This window comes from Protomyctophum parallelum, assembly GCF_964188405.1.
Source record: "Protomyctophum parallelum genome assembly, chromosome: 13".
NCBI lineage: Eukaryota > Metazoa > Chordata > Actinopteri > Myctophiformes > Myctophidae > Protomyctophum > Protomyctophum parallelum.
In genome coordinates, this window is record NC_139708.1 from 45815578 (window position 1) to 45839331 (window position 23754).

The following is a 23754-nucleotide window of genomic DNA, read 5'->3' on the forward strand; positions in this document are numbered from 1 at the left end:
CTGAAATAACCTAGGCCTATATCACTCAATATTTCATGTCAAGGACCTCAAAAATGATCTGTAATTGGCCTCCATCTGAAAATATGTTGTTCCAGGGACCTCCCCAGAAGCAAAGATTTGAGTTAAAAACGTTTGTTCTGAAAGAAATATATTCCAAATTTGAGGCACATTTTCACGATTTTTCTAAAATAGCAGACCTACAAGCTCGTAGCACGCCACTCGGTGGCGCGCTACGAGCTTGTAGATCTGCTATTTTTCAATAGCTAAATTATAACATAATGTTTGAAACACCAAAAGGGGTTCCCGCCCAAAATGGGTTAAACCCGGACAAGACACCTGTCTCAATAGTGTGAATGAGGCCTTATCGCCCGGCCAGGCCGTCCATAAATTCCATAAGCAGCAACAACAACGATCCAGCAGCACAGTCTCTTCTCTGTCTTCAGCCACCGTCAGAGGTCACCGCTGGGGACAGGTAACGCGGGTGTGTCCCCAGAGGTCAGAGGTCACCGCTGGGGACAGGTAACGCGGGTGTGTCCAGGCATACGACAGATGCCACAAGTACGCGGTTTCTTGGCAGCAGGAGGTTGGTTGTTGCCTGTTGCACCTCCTCCTCCCGTCTTCTTCCTCCCGCTGCCACCAGACCCGCCTCCAAAACCAGACCCGCCTCCAAAACCACCAGACCCGCCTCCAAAACCACCAGACCCGCCTCCAAAACCACCAGACCCGCCTCCAAAACCACCAGACCCGCCTCCACCACCAGACCCGCCTCCACCACCAGACCCGCCTCCAAAACCACCCGAGTCTGGGGAGAAAGAAAGAGAGGTTGCACGAATATCTTTTCAAATGGGTGGGGGGGGGGGGGTCTTTGATATGAAATAGTTTGGGAACCACTGCCATTTTGGACCCCACCCCACTTTGAGAACCTTAGTTAAAAGGAAGGTAAAAAGGAAAACAGATCTATAGGTACTTCTGTATGTAGGTATAGAGGAAATGGAGGAAGGCACTGAAAACATGTCATCTTCACATCTGTGAGTGCCTCAAGGTCCCGTCCCAGTGACTGCGTTTTTTGAGTCATGACATAACTAAGAGATAATAATAATAATAATGGGTGAAGCAATAATAGTGGTGAAGCATTTGACATCAAAGCAAGCAGGGCAGTAGGCATTGCGCAGTAGGCATTGCGCAATAAATAAGGTGTATAAGAAGTGTACAGTAAATATTAATGTGTTGTATTTCCTATGGCTTGCATTACTATTTGTGCAAACAGAGTGGGTTGGTAGAAGAACGGATACACGTATCCCCCATTTTCATTTAGGGTAGAAGGATGCTAGCTGTTCATTTAGGGTAGAAGGATGCTAGCTGTTCACAAAATGCTAAATACGTTATTTAGGTAGATGTATGCCGTTAGTGACACTACAGTATATGTGACATTTACCTGCTATTTATGTATTTATTTGTAGGGCATTGCTTTTCTTGGCACGCTATTTACTTGGCTACTTACTCGATATTGCACAAGTAGCTTTGGATGAAAAATATCTTCCAAATGCCAAAATTGACACACCTGATATAGGTGTCTTAAACTGTATTATGTATCGCGTGCAAATAGTTACTTTACATACAGTGTAAGGCTGTACCCTAGCCCTGTTTTTAGGACTCGAAACTTCGGCAGGAATTTTCGAGCGAACCTTCGAACCATTCGTTTCTAATTAATTTGAAAAATAGGGGGGGGGGGGGGGGGGGGGGAGTGTCATAGTAGCTTGTTTACAACTGAAATGCTCCCCTGATTATTAATAAATAAATTATCTAAAAATGTAAACACAACATGAACATAGTACTCTTATTATGCATATCGCATTCTCGCCAAGATATATTTGAGTTAAAAAAAAAAAAAATACAAATGGTTCAAGCCCATTAATTAAGATTCGAGTTCCAACCCTAACGAGTGAAGGTTCGAACCCCGAATGTTCGGGGACAGCCTTTTTTAAAATATATATATATCTTTTTATCCCACGATTTTGTAACCCATTTTTCACCCCTGTGTCAATTATATCTAATGTGATCCTGGGCTCTACACACCCTCCACCAACCTAGTCCCCATAATATATGGGGGACAAGGGGAGAGCAACGGACTTGAACTCATGCTTCCTTCATGCCTGAGTGTCCAAGTTGCTCCTTTACACCTGTTCGGGGTCAGCCTTAATACAGTGTAACGTGTATCTCATTAGAGTCACATTTTAGGATGTCTGAGATGGGTTTGCGTGTGTGTGTGTGTGTGTGTGTGTGTGCGTCTGTTCCTCACTCGAAGGAGGCACGTTCTCGTCGGCCCACTGGAAGAAGCCACACTGCTGGTCCCTCGGTCGTCCACAGGTGTGGAACGTCCGTCCTTTGTTCTGCCCGTCCTTCTGCACGGTTCTCACCACCGCTGTCTCGTTACAGTTGCACATAGTGTCTCCACCACCTCCAGCTGCACCTCCTCCTCCTCCACCTCCACCTCCTCCTCCTCCACCCCACCCTCCTCTGTCGGGGCTGTTCCCAAAGCCGCCTCCTCCACCCCCTGCGGGACTGTTCCCGCGGCCCATGGAAGGCCGCCGCGGAGGCTGAGCGTTCCGTACGGTCGGCGGGTGAGGAGGAGCTCTGCCCTGCGCCGCCGCCCCCTGTTGGCCCGTGGGTTGATCGGCCCACAGGAAAAAGTTACAGCCGTTTCCCCCGTTGTTTCCGCACTTGTAGAACTGCCGTCCCTGGTTGGCGCCGTCCTTGCGCACCGTGAGGAGCAGGGCGTCCTGGCCACAGTTGCACACGACGACATCGTTGTTCCCGGGGTCAGGAGCGGCGCCGCCACCGCCCAGGCTAGGCCTGGCGGACTGGGAGGGTGTCCAAGATGGCCGCGGCGGGGGTGCTGTGGATCTGGGTGGGTCTGCCGTCATGGACCGAGGGGCTGGTGGACGAGGATCACCTCCCCCACCACCTCTCCCTCCTCCCCCACCTCTCCCTCCCCCTCCACCTCCTCCTCTCCCTCCTCCCCCACCTCCACCTCTCCCTCCTCCTCCACCTCTCCCTCCTCCACCTCCTCTCCCTCCTCCCCCACCTCTTCCTCCTCCTCTGCCCGTTTCCCCTCTACCTCCTCCACCTCCTCCCGCTCCCGCTCCTGCTCGGAGGTATTTGAGGTCCAGCACCTCCCTCAGGGTCTCGTCACATCCACCGATGCAGCCCACGAACTCCAGAGGCATCATGGGGGGCAGGGTGCCCCGCCGGAACTTGAACTTTAACCTGGGGGGGAAGAGAGAGGAGGAGGAAACGCACAGGTGTGACGTGGCGGTTTTAACCCATTTAGGCCTGACGTCAAAATAAAAAAAAACGTTCGCTCTGAAAGAATTAAGCAATATTACACGAGAGGGTGTTGTTTAACGTGATTATTGCCACGACAGTGATGCGGTCAGGAACGAGACGAAGTCGAGTTCCGCAAGCATCAGTTACCCTTAAAACAAAGAGAATCGCTGAAAAAAGATATCTTTTTAATGACAGATGTAGTCAATACGACCACAAATGTCCAAAGAAACTAGCTAGCCTAGCCACCGAGTTTGCTAGCGCTCTGGGAGAACAGAGCAGCTGAATTCTTTGTTTTGATTAGGTGGTGAACGGTGCTGGTTTAACCCACGGCTAGAAGGCTGTTTCAATCAATCAGATTGCTTCCTCTTAACGACCTGTTGTAGAATATATATTCAAAGATGTGTGCCGCATTTTTTACGATTTTTCAAAAAATAGCAGACCTACAAGCTCGAGTGGCGCGCTATGAGCTTGTAGATCTGCCATTTTTCAATAGTTAAAGTATAACAATGCTTAGTTAAAACACCAAAAAGGGGTTTCCGCCCCAAAATGGGCCCAAAACGGCACTGAGACCAAACGAATGAACTGAAAAGAACTGAAAGAAAAAAAACTGAGCTGTACTCCCAGAAATGTATCGCATCATACTGTAGTATAATGTTTGATATGATGAGGAGAACATAAAAGTGCATTAATGAGGTAATTGTAGTACTTTGTCTGAGTAGAATGTGCAGTGCTGGCAGATCTGCCCCTCCATGTACAGTTTGTACACGTTGTGTTAAACGACACCTGGCACGATACGCTCCGTTGTGGCAGAGCCATTCTCTCAGCAGTATCTGAGACTTCATACGAACCAAATATCCCAATAAGACGAAAACGCCGTGTACTTTACTGTGTACTTTACTGTGTACTTTACCGTGTACCTATTAGGGGACTAACTATTAGGGCATTTGAACACTGTGGGACAGGGTCTCAATTTGTGGGACGCCTGAACAGTCTTGGAAATGAGGGACTGTCACACGCAAAGATGGGACATCTGGTCACCCTAAGCATAACGGAAGATGTAGGAAGAGACGAGGAGAGAAAGGGAAGTAGAGATGGAGAGGGATAGAGCAGCAAATATGGAAGAAGCGGCTGTTGGGATACAAGGCCAGGGGGAAATGAGGCACCTTGTATCTCCATATTTCAACTTTTTCTTCCCCATAAATTAATGCCTTAATTGCTTTTTGTGAATGAAAGTGAAAGCGGCTAATCGGGAAAGCAACAAAAGTTTTGTCCGAAGACTCTTAGGATTTGGTGAACAGCAGCCCAGATATACACGCTCACAGCACGTCATTTTGAGCTTGTAAATCTGCTACTTGTGAACATAAATAAATGTATTAAAAACGTTGAATAACCTTTTTTTATTAAACACAAATTGTCTCTTCTAGGGGGGGGGGGGGGGGGCACGGCCAATTACATATCATTTTTGGGGTCCTTTTTAGGGGGATTAACTATAAACTATAAAAGTTCATAAATATTGAACCAACGAATACATACAAGCAAACAGCGACGATTTAGGTGTGTTCCTGCGAAAGAGAGAATGTGCTTGTGTGTAGGATCGATCTATTAACATGCCGTGTAGGAGTGTGAAGAATGTATGGAAAAAGATGATACTGTAGATATCTTGTATTTTACAATGAGTAGTTTTAAGAACTACTTTGAGTTCTGCACCCGACTAGTCGCTATAGTAACAGCTGTGTGTGTGTGTGTGTGTGTATGTGATGTGTGTGTGTGTGTGGCAGTTTTAACTCGCTTGCCCTGCGTTTGGATTGAAGAGAAGGGTTAAAACGCCCACGTGAAGACAGCAGTTTTGACCAGTTCTTGCGATGCAGTGTTTTGTGTTTACCGACACTTACACCCATATACTTGCTTAAAGGAGAATTCCATGCTAGAATGCTTTCTTACCTTTCTTTGTAGTCGTTACGTCACCACCAAAGAGGTCCAGGTGTTTTTTTGTGCAAAAGCTCCTTATTGGCTATTTCCCCTACCATAAGCCCTCAATGAATTGCATTGAATTGAATGGGAATTGAATGGGGCATTGGGGTGTTGTGCTAATTCGCTTATTTCCATCGCTCCATTTTATTTATTTATTTGTATATATCCTCTCTTCATAATGTAAATAATATCCCAAGTGGCACACTTTACTACTTATTTTGATGGAAATAAGCAAATTAGCACAACACCACATAGCCCCATTCAATTCCCATTCCATTCAATGCAATGCATTGAGGGCTTATGGTAGGGGAAATGGCCAATAAGGAGTTTTTGCACAAAAAAACACCTGGACCTCTTTGGTGGGGATGTAACAACTACAAAGAAAGGTAAGAAGGGTAAGAAGGTTTTCTAGCATGGAATTCTCTTCAGTTTTCTGAAAAACCTCATGTTTCTATATCAGTCATTCTCAAACTATTTCATTTCAAGGACCCCAAAAATGATATGTAGTTGGCCGCCGACCACCTTCTGAAAATATGTTTCAGGGACCCCCCAAGAAGCAAAAATATGAGTTAAAAATGTTCGCTCTGAAAGCTCATATCTTTCAGAGCTTGTAGATCGGCAATTTTTTGCTATGACAGAAATATGCAATGTGGCCCCTCTGGAGTGAGTGTGGAAATGTAGTGGCCCTCTGGAGTGAGTGTGGAACTATAGTGGCCCTCTGGAGTGAGTGTGGAAATATAGAGGCCCTCTGGAGTGAGTGTGGAAATATAGTGGCCCTCTAGAGTGAGTGTGGAACTATAGTGGCCCTCTGGAGTGAGTGTGGCACTATAGAGGCCCTCTGGAGTGAGTGTGGAACTATAGAGGCCCTCTGGAGTGAGTGTGGAACTATAGAGGCCCTCTGGAGTGAGTGTGGAACTATAGAGGCCCTCTGGAGTGAGTGTGGAACTATAGTGGCCCTCTGGAGTGAGTGTGGAACTATAGAGGCCCTCTGGAGTGAGTGTGGAACTATAGTGGCCCTCTGGAGTGAGTGTGGAACTATAGTGGCCCTCTCCATGTTCAAAGTTTCCCACCCCTGCATTACACCTTCATGGTGAAACTCCAACTCCAACTCCAACAGAAGCACCGTTAACATCATATCAGTGGAGACAGGTAGTTGTCTACACCCTGACAAATACAAACAGTTTGGATCAGAAGTGACAGGGACTGCATATACATGGGGAGAATTGACATAATGACTAAAGTGGGAGGGGAAAAAAGGAAAGAAAGCAATTATTTAAAAAGACACTGGATCTCAGAAATAACCTTGTTCTGCCAAATTCCTGGATATTCGCTGCACAATTGAGCGTTGCACTCCCGCCCCCTTTCAGAACGACGAGAGGCCCAGGAAATTATTCTCCATTCATTTTCTCCATAGACATTTCAAAACATATTTATTTAAAGACCTTTAAGCGTCGTACGAAGCCAACTCGAATCGTGACAACAAACATAATTACTAAGAAGAAAAACAACAAAAAAAGTGTTGTAACCTGCCGTTTTTTCCTACTTTCTAATTCTTTGTTTGGTCCAAAACATTGTGTTTGTTGTCATGATTTGTCACAACAAGAATTGGCTTTGTCCGCGGCGTAAACGTCTTTAAATAAATACTTTCTGAAAGGTCTATGAGGAAAATGAACGGGGATTTATTTTCGGGGTCTCTCGAGGGGGCGGGAGTGCGACGCTCTATTGGCCGAGCATGCAGTGGTCCAGTGGATACTCACATGTGTACGGGCGGAGGCTTGCAGGTGGGACAAATGCTCTCGTCTCTGGCGACCTCCAGCACCATGTTTTCAGGGAACCACACGGCTGTCTTACAGTCTGGGTAGCCCGAACAGGACAGGAATTTACTGGAGGGGGTTATGGGAGAGAAGAGGTAGGAAAAGAGGAGGGTGGGGGCAAAACAAAAGTTAGGTGGAGCGAGAAAAAGAGGATTTCTCCTGTAACTTTCCTGTTCTAACCCGGGACATTTTAATCACTGAGCTAAAAGAGCCTTGCCTTGCTTGCTCAAGCAAGAAACTGAATTTTGGCGCACATTTCTGTCAAACCAGAACAGTATATTAAAATGTTGTGCACCCATTTGTTGGCTGTAAAAAGCGAACAGACAGCTGGGATATATCAGACCTGTCACCGAGTTCTTTCTGGAAAGACCACAAAGAGAGGAATCCCAGAAAACCTGGACAGTAACAGGTTGTTTTTTGTTGCATAGTTACAAAACAGGGGCCAAATCAGCACTAATTCATTCTTGTTGGGAAATGAAAGCTTCATGAGTAAAAAAAGAGAGAAAAAAGTAATTCTGGTCTCTAAAAAAGGTGATCCCTTAATTAATGTTAATGTTTGCAATTTTTCCTCAAAATTCATAGAATCTCTTATGTCTAACTGTTTGGATTAGCTTAATTCTTCAAAACTGTAGAAGGTATGAATTTACCTTGTGGTATGGATTTTGAATACTCCTTTGTTTTGTTCAGAGCTTGTAGATCGGCTATTTTTTGCTATGACAGAAATATGCAATGTGGCCCCTCTGGAGTGAGTGTGGAAATATAGTGGCCCTCTGGAGTGAGTGTGGAACTATAGTGGCCCTCTGGAGTGAGTGTGGAACTATAGTGGCACTCTGGAGTGAGTGTGGAACTATAGTGGCCCTCTGGAGTGAGTGTGGAACTATAGTGGCCCTCTGGAGTGAGTGTGGAACTATAGTGGCACTCTGGAGTGAGTGTGGAACTATAGTGGCCCTCTGGAGTGAGTGTGGAACTATAGTGGCCCTCTGGAGTGAGTGTGGAACTATAGTGGCCCTCTGGAGTGAGTTCATAGATTAAGGGAATTCACTTGCAGGTTTTTCTCACCCGTTTCCCTCTTTCTTCTTCTTCAGCACCATGTCCCGTGCACAGCTAGGACACTTCCTGACCGGGAGGGGGATCTCCATGTCCTGCTGCTCCGTTTCCGTGATCTCATGGGCTGCACCGAGGTAGGGGGCCAGGGCTTCATCCAACCTGGCAACACAACATCAATTAACCCAGGTACGGGGCCAGGGCTTCATCCAACCTGGCAACACAACGTCAATTAACCCAGGTACGGGGCCAGGGCTTCATCCAACCTGGCAACACAACATCAATTAACCCAGGTACGGGGCCAGGGCTTCATCCAACCTGGCAACACAACATCAATTAACCCAGGTACGGGGCCAGGGCTTCATCCAACCTGGCAACACAACATCAATTAACCCAGGTACGGGGCCAGGGCTTCATCCAACCTGGCAACACAACGTCAATTAACCCAGGTACGGGGCCAGGGCTTCATCCAACCTGGCAACACAACGTCAATTAACCCAGGTACGGGGCCAGGGCTTCATCCAACCTGGCAACACAATGTCAATAGAGAGTATGCACATGCATGATTTTCCCATCAGGACACGCCCCCCTCATCTAGACTGAGTGGCAAAACATTGAGCAGCATGGGAGTGTTGGAGTTTGGAAGCGCTCGTTGGAAATCACTCAACCGTCCTGCGTACCACCTGTTCTAAATGTCACATAATGCAGGAGGCAGCAAAATGTTGTGTTATTGAAAACAAGCACTTCCAAACTCTGACACAAAATAATCAAATGCAGGGCATTTCTTGACAGAAAGTAACTCATAACGTTTCTATGGTGGATTTCTATGAAACAAAAACTTTGCAGATAGAAAGAGGATAATTCAAGCTTTTCGTACAGCTGCAATGTCGGTGAGTTTAACATTGTTTAATGCAATCAGACAGGACTTTTCTGTTTGGATGAATGGGCTGTCAAGGCCAGAAAGTAGTTTTTTGCCACTCAGTAGGCGTTCCCGCATAACTTCCAGGTACGATGATGTCACGCGCATTCCCTCTGTTCCAGGGACATGCATAGAGTGTTAGAGAGGCAGGGGCTGAAATCACTTTTGGACAAAAAATAGCAGATCTACAAGCTCACAACGCTGCAACGCGTCGCAGCTTGAGAGCCTGCAGATCAGCTATTTTCGGGTCGCAACGTGTAACGACATGGATTTCTAAACAAATTTGTTCAACGCAAAATGCTGTGTTCACGTTCAGGAGACTTTGGAGGGGAAAAAAAGCAATTCTCCTGCATGCGTGGCATGTTTGCGTGTCTTTCAGCGTAGTAAATGCTGCATTAACCCATTTTTGGTGGGAACCCCTTTCGGTGTTTAACCCATTCTGACCTGAGATCAGATTCATACGAGGTTTCCGCCGGACACACACTGGTCTGATGAACCCATTCTGACCTGAGATCAGATTCTAAAAATGTCAGTCGCTCTTCGATTTTTCAAAAATAGCAGACCTACAAGCTCGTATCGCGCCACTCGGTGGCGCGATACGAGCTTGTAGATCTGCTATTTTTAAATAGCTAAAGCACGACATGATGCTGACACCAAAATGGGTGCCCGGACAGAATGGGTTAACATTATGTTATAATTTAGCTATTGAAAAATAGCAGACCTACAAGCTCATAGCGCGCCCACCGAGTGGCGCGCTACGAGCTTGTAGGACGTAGAAACGGACGTAGAAACAGCCTTTTCAGAAAACTGTCAGGACGTAGAAGACATTTTTAGGTTAGGGTTAGGTCAAAATGGGTTCATGGTCTGGAGAGGGCAGTTGTTTTACAGGCGGGTAAAAGGGGCAGGGGCTGAAGCCCCCTTTGATGTCTATGTGTGCACGTCTTCCCCTGATCAATTCACAACAGAATATTCATTGTCTTCACCAGGCTGTTCGTCCGTCTGGTCTCCAGCACGTTGGCCTATGATTGGCGTGAAACTCCAACGCACACTCCCTGGAGGCCTAAACCTGGCCTCACCAGGCTTTCCACCACCTCGGAGGAAAGCCTGGTCTCCGTTTCAAAAGTCCGTATGATCCTGTCGGGAGCGGATGATATCGTTACGTCAAGGAAGGTTCCTTCCTTTTCCCTCTCAATAAAAGCTCTCGTAGCCTGTAGCTTTTATTGAGAAAAAAGGAAGGAACCTTCCTTTTCCCCTCAATAAAGTTGCCGCCTGTTGTTCCTGCCTGTCGACTACAACATGACGTAACGATATCATCCGCTCCCGACAGGATCATATACCCTAAATGAAATGGTGCCCAGGCTACTGGAGGCCAGAACAGAACCCATGGCCCCCAATCTTTCACATCGGCCTGTTATAGCGCCACCAGGAGGCAGATGTTTTTGCAAAACACATTTTTTGATATTACCCCCGACAGATTTTGTCCAAACATCACGCAGACGGTACACAATTTCTCTATAGTATAGTGATCAAGATTTCTCATATTTTATCTAGATTTGACTTCTACTTCTAGTGTTTGTATTGTTTTGCTTAAAGGACCACTTCACCACTTTTCAACCTATCTTCATATAATAGGTCCTCACTAATAATCATGATAAAATGGCACGATTGTTTCTACTCAGTCTGTGTCTCATAGGAGGGCTGTGGGCAGTTTAGAAACCGTCTTCCAGTGACATCATCATTAGGCAGATTATTTTTTTAAACAAGATTTATTTACAAAAATGTTTACATTTTCATTATCGTGAGAACGATGGCTTCCATTTTCGCATTGCAACTTTTCAGGACTAGAAAGCCTGCAGTTTTTATTAGATTGTATTCCCCATCGATGATGTCACTGGAAGACTGTTTCTGAACTGCCCACAGCCCTCCTATGAGACACAGACTGAGCAGAAAAAAATTGCGTAATGTTTTCATGATTATTAGTGAGGACCTATTATTATATATGAAGATAGGTTGAAAAGTGGTGAAGTGGTCCTTTAACTCCTATTTCTTGTGTAAAATGTAATATTTAACCCATTCTGACCGGGCACCCATTTTGGTGTTAGCATCATGTCGTGCTTTAGCTATTGAAAAATAGCAGATCTACAAGCTCATATCGCGCCACCGAGTGGCGCGATACGAGCTTGTAGGTCTGCTATTTTTGAAAAAAATCGAAGAACGACTGACATTTTTAGAATCTGGTCTCAGGTCAGAATGGGTTCATCAGACCAGTGTGTGTCCGGCGGAAACCTCGTATGAATCTGATCTCAGGTCAGAATGGGTTAATAAACATTGACTCATAAAAATGATCCCAGAAAGTGCCCTCTCAGTCAGACAGTCATAATTCTTACTCTTCATTATGTCTGCCAATGCACTTGGACAAGTCACTTCCCCACATCCCGTTCCCATTTGGTTTTTCTTTCAGCTAAATAACTTCCACTGATCTCAATTGGAAAAGGCATATTATCTTGACAACGGCATACTATTTATACATTGTATTTGGCACGTCGTGCAAGAGACTATAGTGTTACTCTAATGAGTTGCGTGCTCTTTGTGACTCACTTCTTGGCCTGAATGACCGACTCGACGAAGACCGTTTTGTATTTCTGGATGTGGTGCCGCAGCACGCTCTGTTTGTCCTTCCGCCCTTCAGACACCAGCTTCAGGTCTGCTTCCAGCTCTGCGCGCAGGTCCGGCTTGGACATCGCATAGCCCATGGAGTTGTAACCTACACAGCAAAATCCCCTTTTTAAAACATATTTTATATTTATCAAGATTTTATATTTATCCACTTATTTTCACCTGACAGGGGAGTGTTTCCCCGGCCGGACGTAGCGTGGAAGGAACACGTTATTCCAAGGTAGGTAGTTTTTAGAGACCAGGATTACTGCATGTTTTTTGTGAGGGTACCTAGCCTAGGGACCAGCTCAGTGGCCTTGTGGTTAGAGTGTCCGCCCTGAGACTGGAAGGTCGGGGGTTCGATCCCCGGCCGGGTCATACCAATATACCAACATACTAGCGTCACGTCCAGGGGGTGTACTTGTACATCAAGCTGCCTCACGCTACAGAAACAGGAGATAGGCTCCTGCCCCTATGGGCCTCATGGCTACAGAAACAGGAGATAGGCTCCTGCCCCTATGGGCCTCATGGCTACAGAAACAGGAGATAGGCTCCTGCCCCTATGGGCCTCATGGCTACAGAAACAGGAGATAGGCTCCTGCCCCTATGGGCCTCATGGCTACAGAAACAGGAGATAGGCTCCTGCCCCATGGGCCTCATGGCTACAGAAACAGGAGATAGGCTCCTGCCCCTATGTGCCTCATGGCTCTGCAAGGCTACTTACTACTACTACTACCTATAGCCTAGGGGACACGGGGAGAACATGCAAAAAGAAAGGCCCTTTCGCCAACCCCGCCTCGGGTATGGGCACTGATGTGAGTGAACACGCCCCCAGCATCCCCAGCGGGAATCGAACCCAGGACCTCCCTCGAGGCTCTCTACTAGCCCTTAGTGACCTTTCTGTTTTCTCTCTACATTTAAAAAATCTTCTCCGAAAATCGGAAAAAATAGCTGATCTTGTCGATGTGCTATTTTCTGTGAAGGTTTCCCCCAGAACACAGCTGTATTAACTGGTTAAGAGACAACACACACACACACGCGCACACACACACACACACACACACACCCACACACACTTGCTGAATGAGTCATAGTTTCCTATGAGACAAAGCCGAAGAACGTCAGAGCGTGGCCCTATCTGCGTGGTATGTGCACTATGCTAAGTGAGGATGGGCTTGGTGTGTGTGTGTGTGTGTGTGTGTGTGTGTGTGTGTGTGTGTGTGTGTGTGTGTGTGTGTGTGTAAATGGTAAATGGTGCATTTATATAGCGCCTTTATCCAAGGCGCTTTACATAGATTGTGCATTACATTCACCCATTCACACACACATTCATACACCGATTGCGGCGGAAGCCATGCAAGGTACCAACCAGCACATCGGGAGCAATTTGGGGTTCAGTGTCTTGCCCAAGGACACTTCGACATGTAGACAGGAGGAGGATCCGGGATTCGAACCGCCGACCCACGGATCATTGGACGACCTGCTCTACCTCTTGAGCCCCACAGTGTGTGTGTGAGTGCGCGTGTGTGCTTCTTACCCTCCACCAGACCCATGCCCAGTTCTCCAGGGATGAACCTCTGGTCGTCGGTCAGACCAACGTACATGCGGCTCTTTATGGTCTCTATGTGGTCAGCGTGGGTTGCATCTGTACCTGTAGGCATCGTGAATACAACGCTTTTATTTATTTTTGTCATAGAATGCATTTTTTCCTAATACTGTACATGTTTCTCCCTTTTTTTTTGGAGTGGTGCAACCACTCCAAGGAACAGCAATGTCCGTGTTCACCTATGTCTTCACCTATGTATGTATTAACCCATTCTGAACGGGAACCCATTTTGGTGTTGGCATCATGTTATGCTTTAGCTATTGAAAAATAGCAGATCTACAAGCTCATAGCGCGCCACCGAGTGGCGCGCTACGAGCTTGTAGGTCTGCTATTTTTGAAAAAAATCGAAGAACGACTGACATTTTTAGAATCTGATCTCAGGTCAGAATGGGTTAATCAGACCAGTGTGTGTCCAGTGGAAACCTCGTATGAATCTGATCTCAGGTCAAGAATGGGTTAATGAGCACGAGTATGACTGAGTACCAGTAGGGGCGCTGTTGTGCCAGAAACAGAGAGAGAGATAGTATTAGTGCTGCACTGTTGCCTGCTAATGAGAGAGAGAGAGAAAGAGAGGAGGGGGGGGGGGGGGGGGGGGAGGGGAGTTGCACCACTCAGTTCACACGGGTGTGATCTTTACATATAAATATGATGATTTCGTTTTTCATAGAAGTGACAAGTTTATATTTGTACGTCGTACGTTCTGATGAATTGAAAATGGAGGACTGTGATGTAAACGAAAAGTCTTAGTGTGCTTCTCTGGTTTCGTCCTCGTAGCAGTTTTTGTATTGACTTGTGCTTTCGTTTGGAATGTGCCCATTCTACATACTGTGGATACAGTATGTAGAATTTCAATCAATCAATCAATCAATCATGGGAGCTGAGGTGGGAACATGTCATAACCAGGTAAAATAATAGAAAAATAATGTCCTGCACCTTGAATAATAATAATGTCCTCATGTATATATTTATGGGCACTAGTACACATGCAGCTGCTATATGCTCACGCATATATATATATATATATATAATCTTATAATCTCAGGTGCCATGTGTAAATCTATTTGTGGAAAAGAGACCATTTGGTTGTACAGCTGTACAAGCTTCTAAACCATCTGAAAACCTTTATTTCCCCCCCCCCCCCCTCCTCCTCCTTACGGTGTGGGGGTCCCCAGGGGGATCCCTCTACTGTTGTGTTCTGTACTGTCACACCCGAAAACATCCTTATATACAGTTAATATGTGTGTGTTAGGCTGCGCAACAATGACACTTGGTGGTGAAAACCAACCAAATGCTATTTTCATGCTCAGACGGATGGACAGCCAGCCTGCCAGCCAGCCAGCCAGGGACACACAAAGCTGTCTATAGGAGTGGTTGTACCACTCAAAAAACAAACATCCCAATGTCTGTCAATTTCCACATACTGTACAGCAAATGCCCCGTTAGCCTGTATTTACAAAATCAACTAATCAAATGTTTGTCTGTATTGAGTACAGCAGTTTTCAATAGCCTGCCTGTTAACCCATTCTGAACGGGAACCCATTTTGGTGTTAGCATCATGTCATGCTTTAGCTATTGAAAAATAGCAGATCTACAAGCTCATAGCGCGCCACCGAGTGGCGCGCTAAGAGCTTGTAGGTCTGCTATTTTTGAAAAATCGAAGAACGACTGACATTTTTTAGAATCTGATCTCGGGTCAGTATGGGTTCATCAGACCAGTGTGTGTCTGTCCAGTGGAAACCTCGTATGAATCTGATCTCAGGTCAGCATGGGTTAAGAGTCAATCCTATAACTGTCTGTATGTGAGATTAATCTGATGTACTGTACTGTCCTGTGTGTTCCAGGCCGATGGGGTGATGGCAAATATGTACGCAAAATGTACGTCACATGTTGTTGTTCCATCACTCAAATCAAGTGAAGTCTCTGCCAGTCTGAAAGTACCCGTACAGTATGCATGTGCCTGAGAATGTGTCTATTTGTACATGTAAGAGATAGAAAAATGTGTGTGTGTGCGTGTGTGAGAAAGAGAGAGAGATTTTATTTTGGATTATATCAAAAAGTATGGGGTGGTTCGGTTTTAAAGTGGTTCTAGACGCAGCTGCGCCACATGAGACTAATTAATTAGAGCGACAGAGAGAGAGAGAGGAGTGTGTGTGTGTGCGTACTGTACTGTACTGTACTGTACTGTACTGTACTGTACCTATGCCGTGTTTCTCCATCAGTGATATGAGGTCAGCCTCGGTCAGCAGCTGAGGAGGGCTGGTCTGTCCGTCCACCATCTCTATGGCCGAGGGCTGGAACTGGGACCCTTGTTGATACACTGGGATCACCTGGTGGGAGCAGCATGTAGCATTTTAACACACCTTAGAGTATATATTAATAGAGTGTCGCAGTCCCGCCCCCTTTCAGAACGACGAGTGGCCCAGGAAATGATTCTCCATTCATTTTCTCCATAGGCTTTTCAAAAAGTATTTATATAAAGACGGTTACGCCGCGGACAAAGCCAACTCGGATCGTGACAAATCATGACAACAAACACAATATTTTGTGTCGATCAAATACTTTGAAAGAAGAAAATAAGGGGGCACGGTGGCACAGTTGGTAGTGCTGTCGCCTCACAGCTAGAAGGTCCTGGGTTCGATTCCTGCTCGGGGCACTGTGGGTGCTGGCGGCGTGTTTCCTCCTCCGCGTCATCAGTGCCCATACCCGAACGCGGGGTTGGCGAAAGGGCCTCTCTGTGTGGAGTTTGCATGTTCTCCCCGTGTCCCCTAGGGTAGGTACCCTCACAAAAACATGCAGTAATCCTGGTCTCTAAACTGCCTCCCCCTGGCCAGCCGGGACGCCTGATGGAGGGGAAAGGAACTGGTTGGAATAACGTGCTCCTTCCACGCGCTACGTCCAACCAGGAAAACTCCCCCCTGTCAGGTGTAAAGGAGCAACTTGGACACTCAAGCATGAAGGAAGCATGAGTTAAGTCCGTTGCTCTCCCTAGGTTGGCGGAGGGTGTGTAGAGCCCAGGATCACATCACAGGATGATTGACACAGGGGTGAAAAATGGGTTACAAAATTGTGGGACAAAAAATATAAAGAAAAAAAAAGAAAAAAAAAAAAGAAAGAAGAAAATAAAGGCAGGATACAACACTATTTGTTTTGTTTTTCTTCTTACTAATTATTTGATCGGCCCAAAACATTGTAATTATTGTCATGATTTGTCACGATCCTAGTACGCGGCGTAACCGTCTTTAAATAAATACTTTTTGAAAAGCCTATTGAGAAAATGAATGGAGAATAATTTCCTGGGCCACTCGTCGTTCTGAAAGGGGGAGGGACTGCGACGCTGTATAGAGACGGCTACCGGATTTCTCCTCCCATCCACTTGCATTAAGTTGCTCAAAAGCGCATGAGGCGATTTCACTCCTCCTTCCGGGTAGGAACAGAGTGCATTCTGGGATGGATTGGGCCCAAACACATGAATGCGCTGCCGTTGACTATCATTGCACGCGTTCACGTATGAAACAGCATTCAGGTGTCATCATGAACGTGCGCAATGATAGTCAACGGACCAGCGCTGCAATACCAAATTGGGCCACTATGTCCATTTCGCCTCAGGGTTTCCTCCGGGTTCCGTCTCTATTCATATATACTCTAAGTAACACATACACACACACACACACACGCATTATTAGGCCTGACCTCCATTAGTCGGCTAATCGATCAAATGAGTCTTAGTCGACTACCAATCTCTTAGTCGATTTATAGATTTTTTTGGCATGATTCGATTTAGAGATTGGCCTAATTTGTTATATTAATTTACAAATAGTTTGGAGAAAAAATGTGGTTATATATCATGATTCATTGGGAAATACAAAGCAAGTATATTTCAAATTAATTTTAAAATTAAGCACCCCCCCACCACCACAGCCCAAATGGAATGATTCTCCATTGCAGGGTTCCCCGATTAGTTTTCCCCAAGGGACAAATTATGTCTAGGTTGAGGGCCACATAAAAAGAAAAAAAAAAAAATATATATATATATATATATATATATATATTAATTAATGTTAGAATACATGTAGAAGACCAATTTGACAGTTGCAGAAACATAATTGCCTTCCCTTTTTAATATGCATTAACGAACGTCAACAAGCAACAGCTGGACACAGACACACACACACACACACACACACACACACACACACACACACACACACCTCTCCTCTGCAGTAAAGTGACTGGAGTGTCAGTTCTCTCCAAAAGCCCTTGAATATGATGGAATGTGATTAAGGATTACTGTGAGTGCCGCGCTACGAGCTTGTAGGTCTGCTATTTAAAACAAATCTTTGAATATATATTCTTTCAGAGCCAAAGTTTTTAACTCAAATCTTTGCTTCTGGGGTCCCTGGAACAACATATTGTCGGCGGGCAATTACATATAATCTTGGGGGTCCTTGACATGAAAATAGAAACATAGGGTTTTTCAGAAAACTGTCAGGATTTAGAACTAAGACATTTGTAGAATCGTTCCCAGGTCAAAATGGGTTAATGGCAACTATTTCATACAACTTAACCCATTTTGGGAGGGAACCCCTTTTGGTGTTAGCATTATGTTGTGCTTTAGCTATTGAAAAATAGCAGATCTACAAGCTCATAGCGCGCCACCGAGTGGCGCGCTATGAGCTTGTAGATCTGCTATTTTCGAAAAATCGAAGAACGACTGACATAGAAACATAGCTTTTTCAGAAAACTGTCGGGATATACAAGACATTTTTATAATCTGATCTCAGGTCAGAATGGCTTATTCATTCATTCATCACAGGCACACACACCTTGGAGCTCCACTTGTCGTAGGGATAGACGTCCAGGTAGTTCCTGGCGATGATCATGAGTCCAGAGGCGGAGAACCTCTCCTGGGCGATGTCGATCTCCACCACGGTCTCCTGCCCCACGGCATCCTGGGAGACGCAGGCCAGGAAGTGACGGACGATAAACTCGTACACGCGGCCCTCGTTGCCCTGACACACACACACACACACACACACACACACACACACACACACACACACACACACACACACACACACACACACACGTAGGGTTAGAAACGGTTATAATGACCAGTGGTGGGGAAAAAACTAAAGTACTCAATTGTTTTAAGTAAAAGTATCAATTACAGCATTGCAGAAATACTCCGTTACAAGTAAAAGTCAGAAATTAAAAAGGCACTTGAGTAAAAGTGCAAAAGTATTGACATCAAAATGTACATAAAGTACAAAGCGTGTAGATCGGCTATTTTCAAATGGCCGAAATTTGTATAGTGCTGAAGCGGAAACTAGTAACTTTTCGAATATATGTAGTGGAGTAAAATTGCAATATTTGCCTCTGAGATCTAGTGGAGTAAAAGTACTGGAAATTGGAAATACTCAAGTAAAGTACAAATAACTCAAATTTGTACCGATTCAGGGCGGGAAACCCCTTTTGGTGTTTTAAGGATTATGTTGTACTTTAGATATTGAAAAATAGCAGATGTACAAGCTCATAGCGCGACACTCGGTGCCACGATATGAGCTTGTAGATCTGGTATTTTTTTGAAAAATCGTGAAAATGGAGCACAAATCTTTGAATATATATTCTTTCAGAACGTTTTCAACTCAAGTCTTTTCTTCCGGGGAGGTCCCTGGAAACTACATATTTCCAGATGGTGGTCAAATACAGATCATTCTAATCTAGCCCATTCTGACCGGGCACCCATTTTGGTGTTGGCATCATGTTATGCTTTAGCTATTGAAAAATAGCAGATCTACAAGCTCATAGCGCGCCACCGAGTGGCGCGCTACGAGCTTGTAGGTCTGCTATTTTTGGAAAAATCGAAGAACGACTGACATAGAAACATAGCTTTTCCAGAAAACTGTCAGGATGTAGAAGACATTTTTAGAATCTGATCTCAGGTCAGAATGGGTTCATCAGACCAGTGTGTGTCCGGCGGAAACCTCGTATGAATCTGATCTCAGGTCAGAATGGGCTAGAGGGTCCTTGACATGAAAAAGGTTGAGCACCACTGACATAGAAACAGAAAACAGTTTCTTCTTTTCAAATCGGCCTTAGGTCTAAATGGGTTAAAGGACAACTTTCGTTTTTTTAAACCAAGGTTCATGTTTTAGGTTGTCATTAGAGAAACTAAAAGATGAGTGTTCTTTTCTTTTTCATTTGTTGCTTTCTTTCGTTTTAGGGATTTTAGCTGTTTTTGACAGGGGGCGGGGGGGCATTCGAGCATGGGGCTAAATATGTATTTTTTTTACAACATTTTATAGCGATTTATTTTGTAGTCCTAATAAACCCCAGGAAATTACATCTGGCCACAAAACTACTGAATGTGTCAAACTGACATATTGAGCCTACGACACACGGTGTGGTGTAGGCTACCTTCACATTCAGTAGATCCTGTGATTTATTTGTGGCCAGATGTAATTTCCTGGGGTTTATTAGGACTATAGTAACAAAACAGCTAAAATCCCTAAAACGAAAGAAAGCAGCAAATGAAAAAAAAACAACAACACTCATCTTTTACTTTCTCTAATAACATCCTAAAACATGAACCTTGGTTGAAAAAAAAAACTAAAGTTGTCCTTTAAGTTACTTTCCACATTCCGTCTCTAGCCGTATGTAGGTACCTGCAGAGCGTTGGCGTATTTGGTAGGGTGTATGGGTGGAATGGGCCTGGTCAGTATGTACCTGCAGAGCGTTGGCATATTTGGTCGGGTGTATGGGGGGATGGGCCTGGTCCGTCTTGTTGCCCTGCCGCGGGTTGGGCCCCCCGGGCTGGTCCAGGACCCGCTGGGCAAACGTTCCCCAGGCCTGGCTCTGGGTCTGCTGCTCCACCAAGGGAGCCAACGCCAGGTCTTTGGGGAACATGTTGGTCTCTGTGCGGGGGTAGCTGATGAACCTGAGGGGGGGTGGGGGGTGGATATACAATACATACTAGGTCTTTTTTTGAAGAAGTATCTTTGACAATGGACTGTTAAAAGTTGCAAGTTGTAAGTTGTTTTGGGTTTTTTTTTACACCTGTATTCTGACCTGAGATCAGATTCTAAAAAATGTCTTCTACATCCTGAGAGTTTTCTGAAAAAGCTATGTTTCTATGTCAGTCGTTCTTTGATTTTTCAAAAATAGCAGACCTACAAGCTCATAGCGCGCCACTCGGTGGCGCGCTATGAGCTTGTAGATCTGCTATTTTTCAATAGCTAAAGCATAACATAATGCTAAAGGCCAGATTTCACAGTGACAGTAGAATGCATGTTTTAACTACTTTTAAATGACATACTGTAATACAAATCACTATCACTTACCCTTGTGTGTACAGCTTTTCGGCTATCTTCATGGTCTCTTTGGCAGTCATCCTTAGCTTCCGTGACGCCAGTTTCTCCAATTCCTGTCCGAGAGGGGAGGGGCGAAAGGACTGTGTTCAGGGCAGCAGGATCACCACAAACCAAGGTTCGAGTCTGTCTGTGTGTGTGTGTGTGTGTGTGTGCGTGTGCGTGTGCGTGTGTGTCTGCGGGCTAATCTCGCAAACTACTGGACAGATCAGCACCAAATGTTGTATCCACGATGCCAGTGGGCTATAGAAGTACCTCCACTACTTATTTGTCCATGTTAAGTCTTTTTCAATCAATCAGTGTGTGTGTGTGTGTGTGTGTGTGTGTGTGTGTGTGTGTGTGTGTGTGTGTGTGTGTGTGTGTGTGTGTGTGTGTGTGTGTGTGCGTGACTGTGTGTACTGGTATTCTATGTATTAAAAGTGCTATATAAATAAAGCGTATCATTAGCTCAAACAGAATTAGATGTGAAGAGTGTATATTTGTGACCAGATTTGACTGAGAGAGACTGCCATCGCGCAAATTACAGCTTTTCACCAGAGGAGAAAAACGTTTTAATTTTATTTATTTTTTCAAAATGAGTTTATAGCACAGGCAGACTCGTTACATACTAGAGCATGTCTGAAATACGTGTCAGAGCTGAAATGTAAATATGAAATAAATGCCCAAACATGTAGCTAGGTGTAATGTTAGAGACCACAGAAGTGAACCTTTCAAGCCTGTTTTCTCAATTCGCTGTTTTCTGCAAGACATTACTCTATAAGCCATATCTCCAAAACTGGTGGGCCAAACTGAACAACCAATATGTCAATTTGAAGCTGCTTTCAAACGGGAAAAGGGAAAATAAAAAAAAGAAATCCAATGGCAGTCCCTCAGTCAAATTTTGTCACATTTGTTCTCATCATTATGCGTGTGTCCATAATATCCTCACCACAGTGTCCAACGGAACCGGCCTCCACTTGCTCTTGGGTTTACTGGTTACTGAGGTGACCGTTGCTATGGGATTCTGAGAAGAAGACTCTTCTGTAAATCGTTTATCTACTGTATATACAATAATTTTTTAGCCATTTTTAGACAAACAACGCTTCTTCCCACACTCAGAATAATGACAGGGGCGGTGGGGGAGGCTTAATTACATAGGTAGGAAGGGATAAGACACAAGACACAGTTATATACCTGAGAGCTCGACAGAATATCATTTTAAAAACAACGTATCTTATATGGTATACAGCAGTAGTTTCTAAACCTTTTTAGCTCGAGAACCAAAAGAGAAATTGAATATCACCCCCACCAAGACCCAAACTAGTGAAAATAGCTAATCTACTATCTAAGTGCACAACGTGGTGTTGTTGTTTTTTTTTTACATTTGTTAGAATCAGTGTTGTTTTTGGCAGCACATTTCTATTTTAGTTTAGTCATAGTCTTTGGACTGAAACTTCATTTAGTTTTAGTCACATTTTAGTCACCTGGAATGTCTTAGTGTTAGTCTAGTTTTAGTCGACTACATGTCATAAGACTTTAGTCGACTAAAACTAGTTGATTTAGTCGACTGTATTTTGGCGGGTCTTGATGCCGTCGTAACGAGTGTTTTTACACTTGCTGGTTGCTATTTTCAGCATGCAACCAAGTGTAAAATGACTTATACTGGATCTCTTGTCCACTAGTCTCTTCCTAACATTTTAGTCTAGTTTTTATTTGTCGACGAAATTGTCAGTATATTTAGTCTTAGTTTTAGTCATCGTAGCGTAGTTTTCATTTAGTTTCCATTTGTTTTTGTCAGTGAAAAGAGGTAGTCGACGAAAATTTTTCGTCTTAGTTTTGGTCGACGAAAACAATACTGGTGTAGACACACAGATGTGCAAACAAAAATATATAGTACATACACAACTACACGCACCTCCATGCATATCTGGTAGAGAACCAGGCATGCTGTGTGGTGGAAAAGACGGTTTCTTTTCCAGCTGAAATCGACAGTATCCTCCTCCATTGTATGGATAACTGATGGGGAGAGAGAGATAGAGAGAGAGAGAGAGAGAGAGAGAGAAAACTGAATATCAAAGTAATAAGTCATATTTTGGGAGCGAAAAGACATGCGCCGCATGACAAAAAACATGACCAATGACAAAGAACTCCAACATCTGCTGGGCGAAGTACAACAATGTGCAAACACAGCAGCAAGATTTGTGAGCTGCTGTAATAGGAGAAGGATATCAAATGGAACACAACCACCCTAAAGACTCATCATTGTGTATATTCCTGCACTATACCTGCATCGAGTGACCTTGGTACATAGAAATTGATCTATTGAAGATTCTGACCTTCAAATGTACATCATTTTTGTTTTGATTGTATTGCTGTATTGTTGTATTGTTCTTTCTGCTTTGGCAATGTATGTCTGTTTTCTCATGCCAATAAAGCCCTTTGAATTGAATTGAATTGATTGTCTACAGCCAGAATTCATATTTTTGTGTATGGGTAACTATGCACTATGCAGGTGTGTGTGTACTGTATAATATGGATGTGTTTTTTTTTTTTTTTACCTTTGATCTTGTAGAAGGTCTCAGGTATGAAGGCCTGGATGGCTTTGAACCGTTCTACGACAAAGCCCAGAGTGGGGAACTGACAGCTGCCATACGAGATCAGCTGATTGGCCAGAGACTCAGGAAAGATCTTCTGGAGCCGCATCGTCAGGAAGCGAGTGAAGGACGCACCTGGAGACAGACGACAGAGGACAGAGAGTTAGGTCACATTCCCACCTAATACTTCGGTAGACTCGCGTATGTTTACAAGTTTATCGAGATGAAAGTCCCTACTCCCCAGTCCCCACACAGTGACAGCACTCCATGTTTACGGCACGCACAGACAGACGGACAGAATATTCCGTAGGTTATAATACACTGCAGTGTTTTTATGTGTTTTCTTAAGCAATTGATTAATGTACTCGTCCTCATTTCGATCAGGGCTTCAGTCTCCTCATTCGACCACGTCTATCCACGGTAACGGGACATCTTTGCGCTGCGTAAAATATGCCTTCTCCGTCTCCAACTGTGTTCA

The 23754-nt window shown here is 44.7% G+C and overlaps 1 protein-coding gene across 1 annotated transcript in view; it reads right to left on the reverse strand.

The window, feature by feature from the left end:
- Positions 1-323: 323 nt before the first annotated feature.
- Positions 324-23754, reverse strand: part of top3a (DNA topoisomerase III alpha) — a gene marked incomplete at its 5' end in the record, with an annotated part of 29994 nt that continues 6563 nt past the window's right edge. Inside the window, 14 exons of the mRNA XM_083780820.1 lie at positions 324-802; positions 2300-2983; positions 3128-3267; positions 7056-7181; positions 8172-8318; positions 11674-11839; positions 13268-13381; positions 15534-15663; positions 18160-18345; positions 20063-20273; positions 20677-20759; positions 21632-21706; positions 22598-22698; positions 23241-23411. Of these exons, the coding sequence (XP_083636946.1) occupies positions 504-802; positions 2300-2983; positions 3128-3267; positions 7056-7181; positions 8172-8318; positions 11674-11839; positions 13268-13381; positions 15534-15663; positions 18160-18345; positions 20063-20273; positions 20677-20759; positions 21632-21706; positions 22598-22698; positions 23241-23411 (2633 nt within the window). The 3' untranslated portion in view covers positions 324-503. The remainder of the gene's footprint in view (positions 803-2299; positions 2984-3127; positions 3268-7055; positions 7182-8171; positions 8319-11673; positions 11840-13267; positions 13382-15533; positions 15664-18159; positions 18346-20062; positions 20274-20676; positions 20760-21631; positions 21707-22597; positions 22699-23240; positions 23412-23754) is intronic.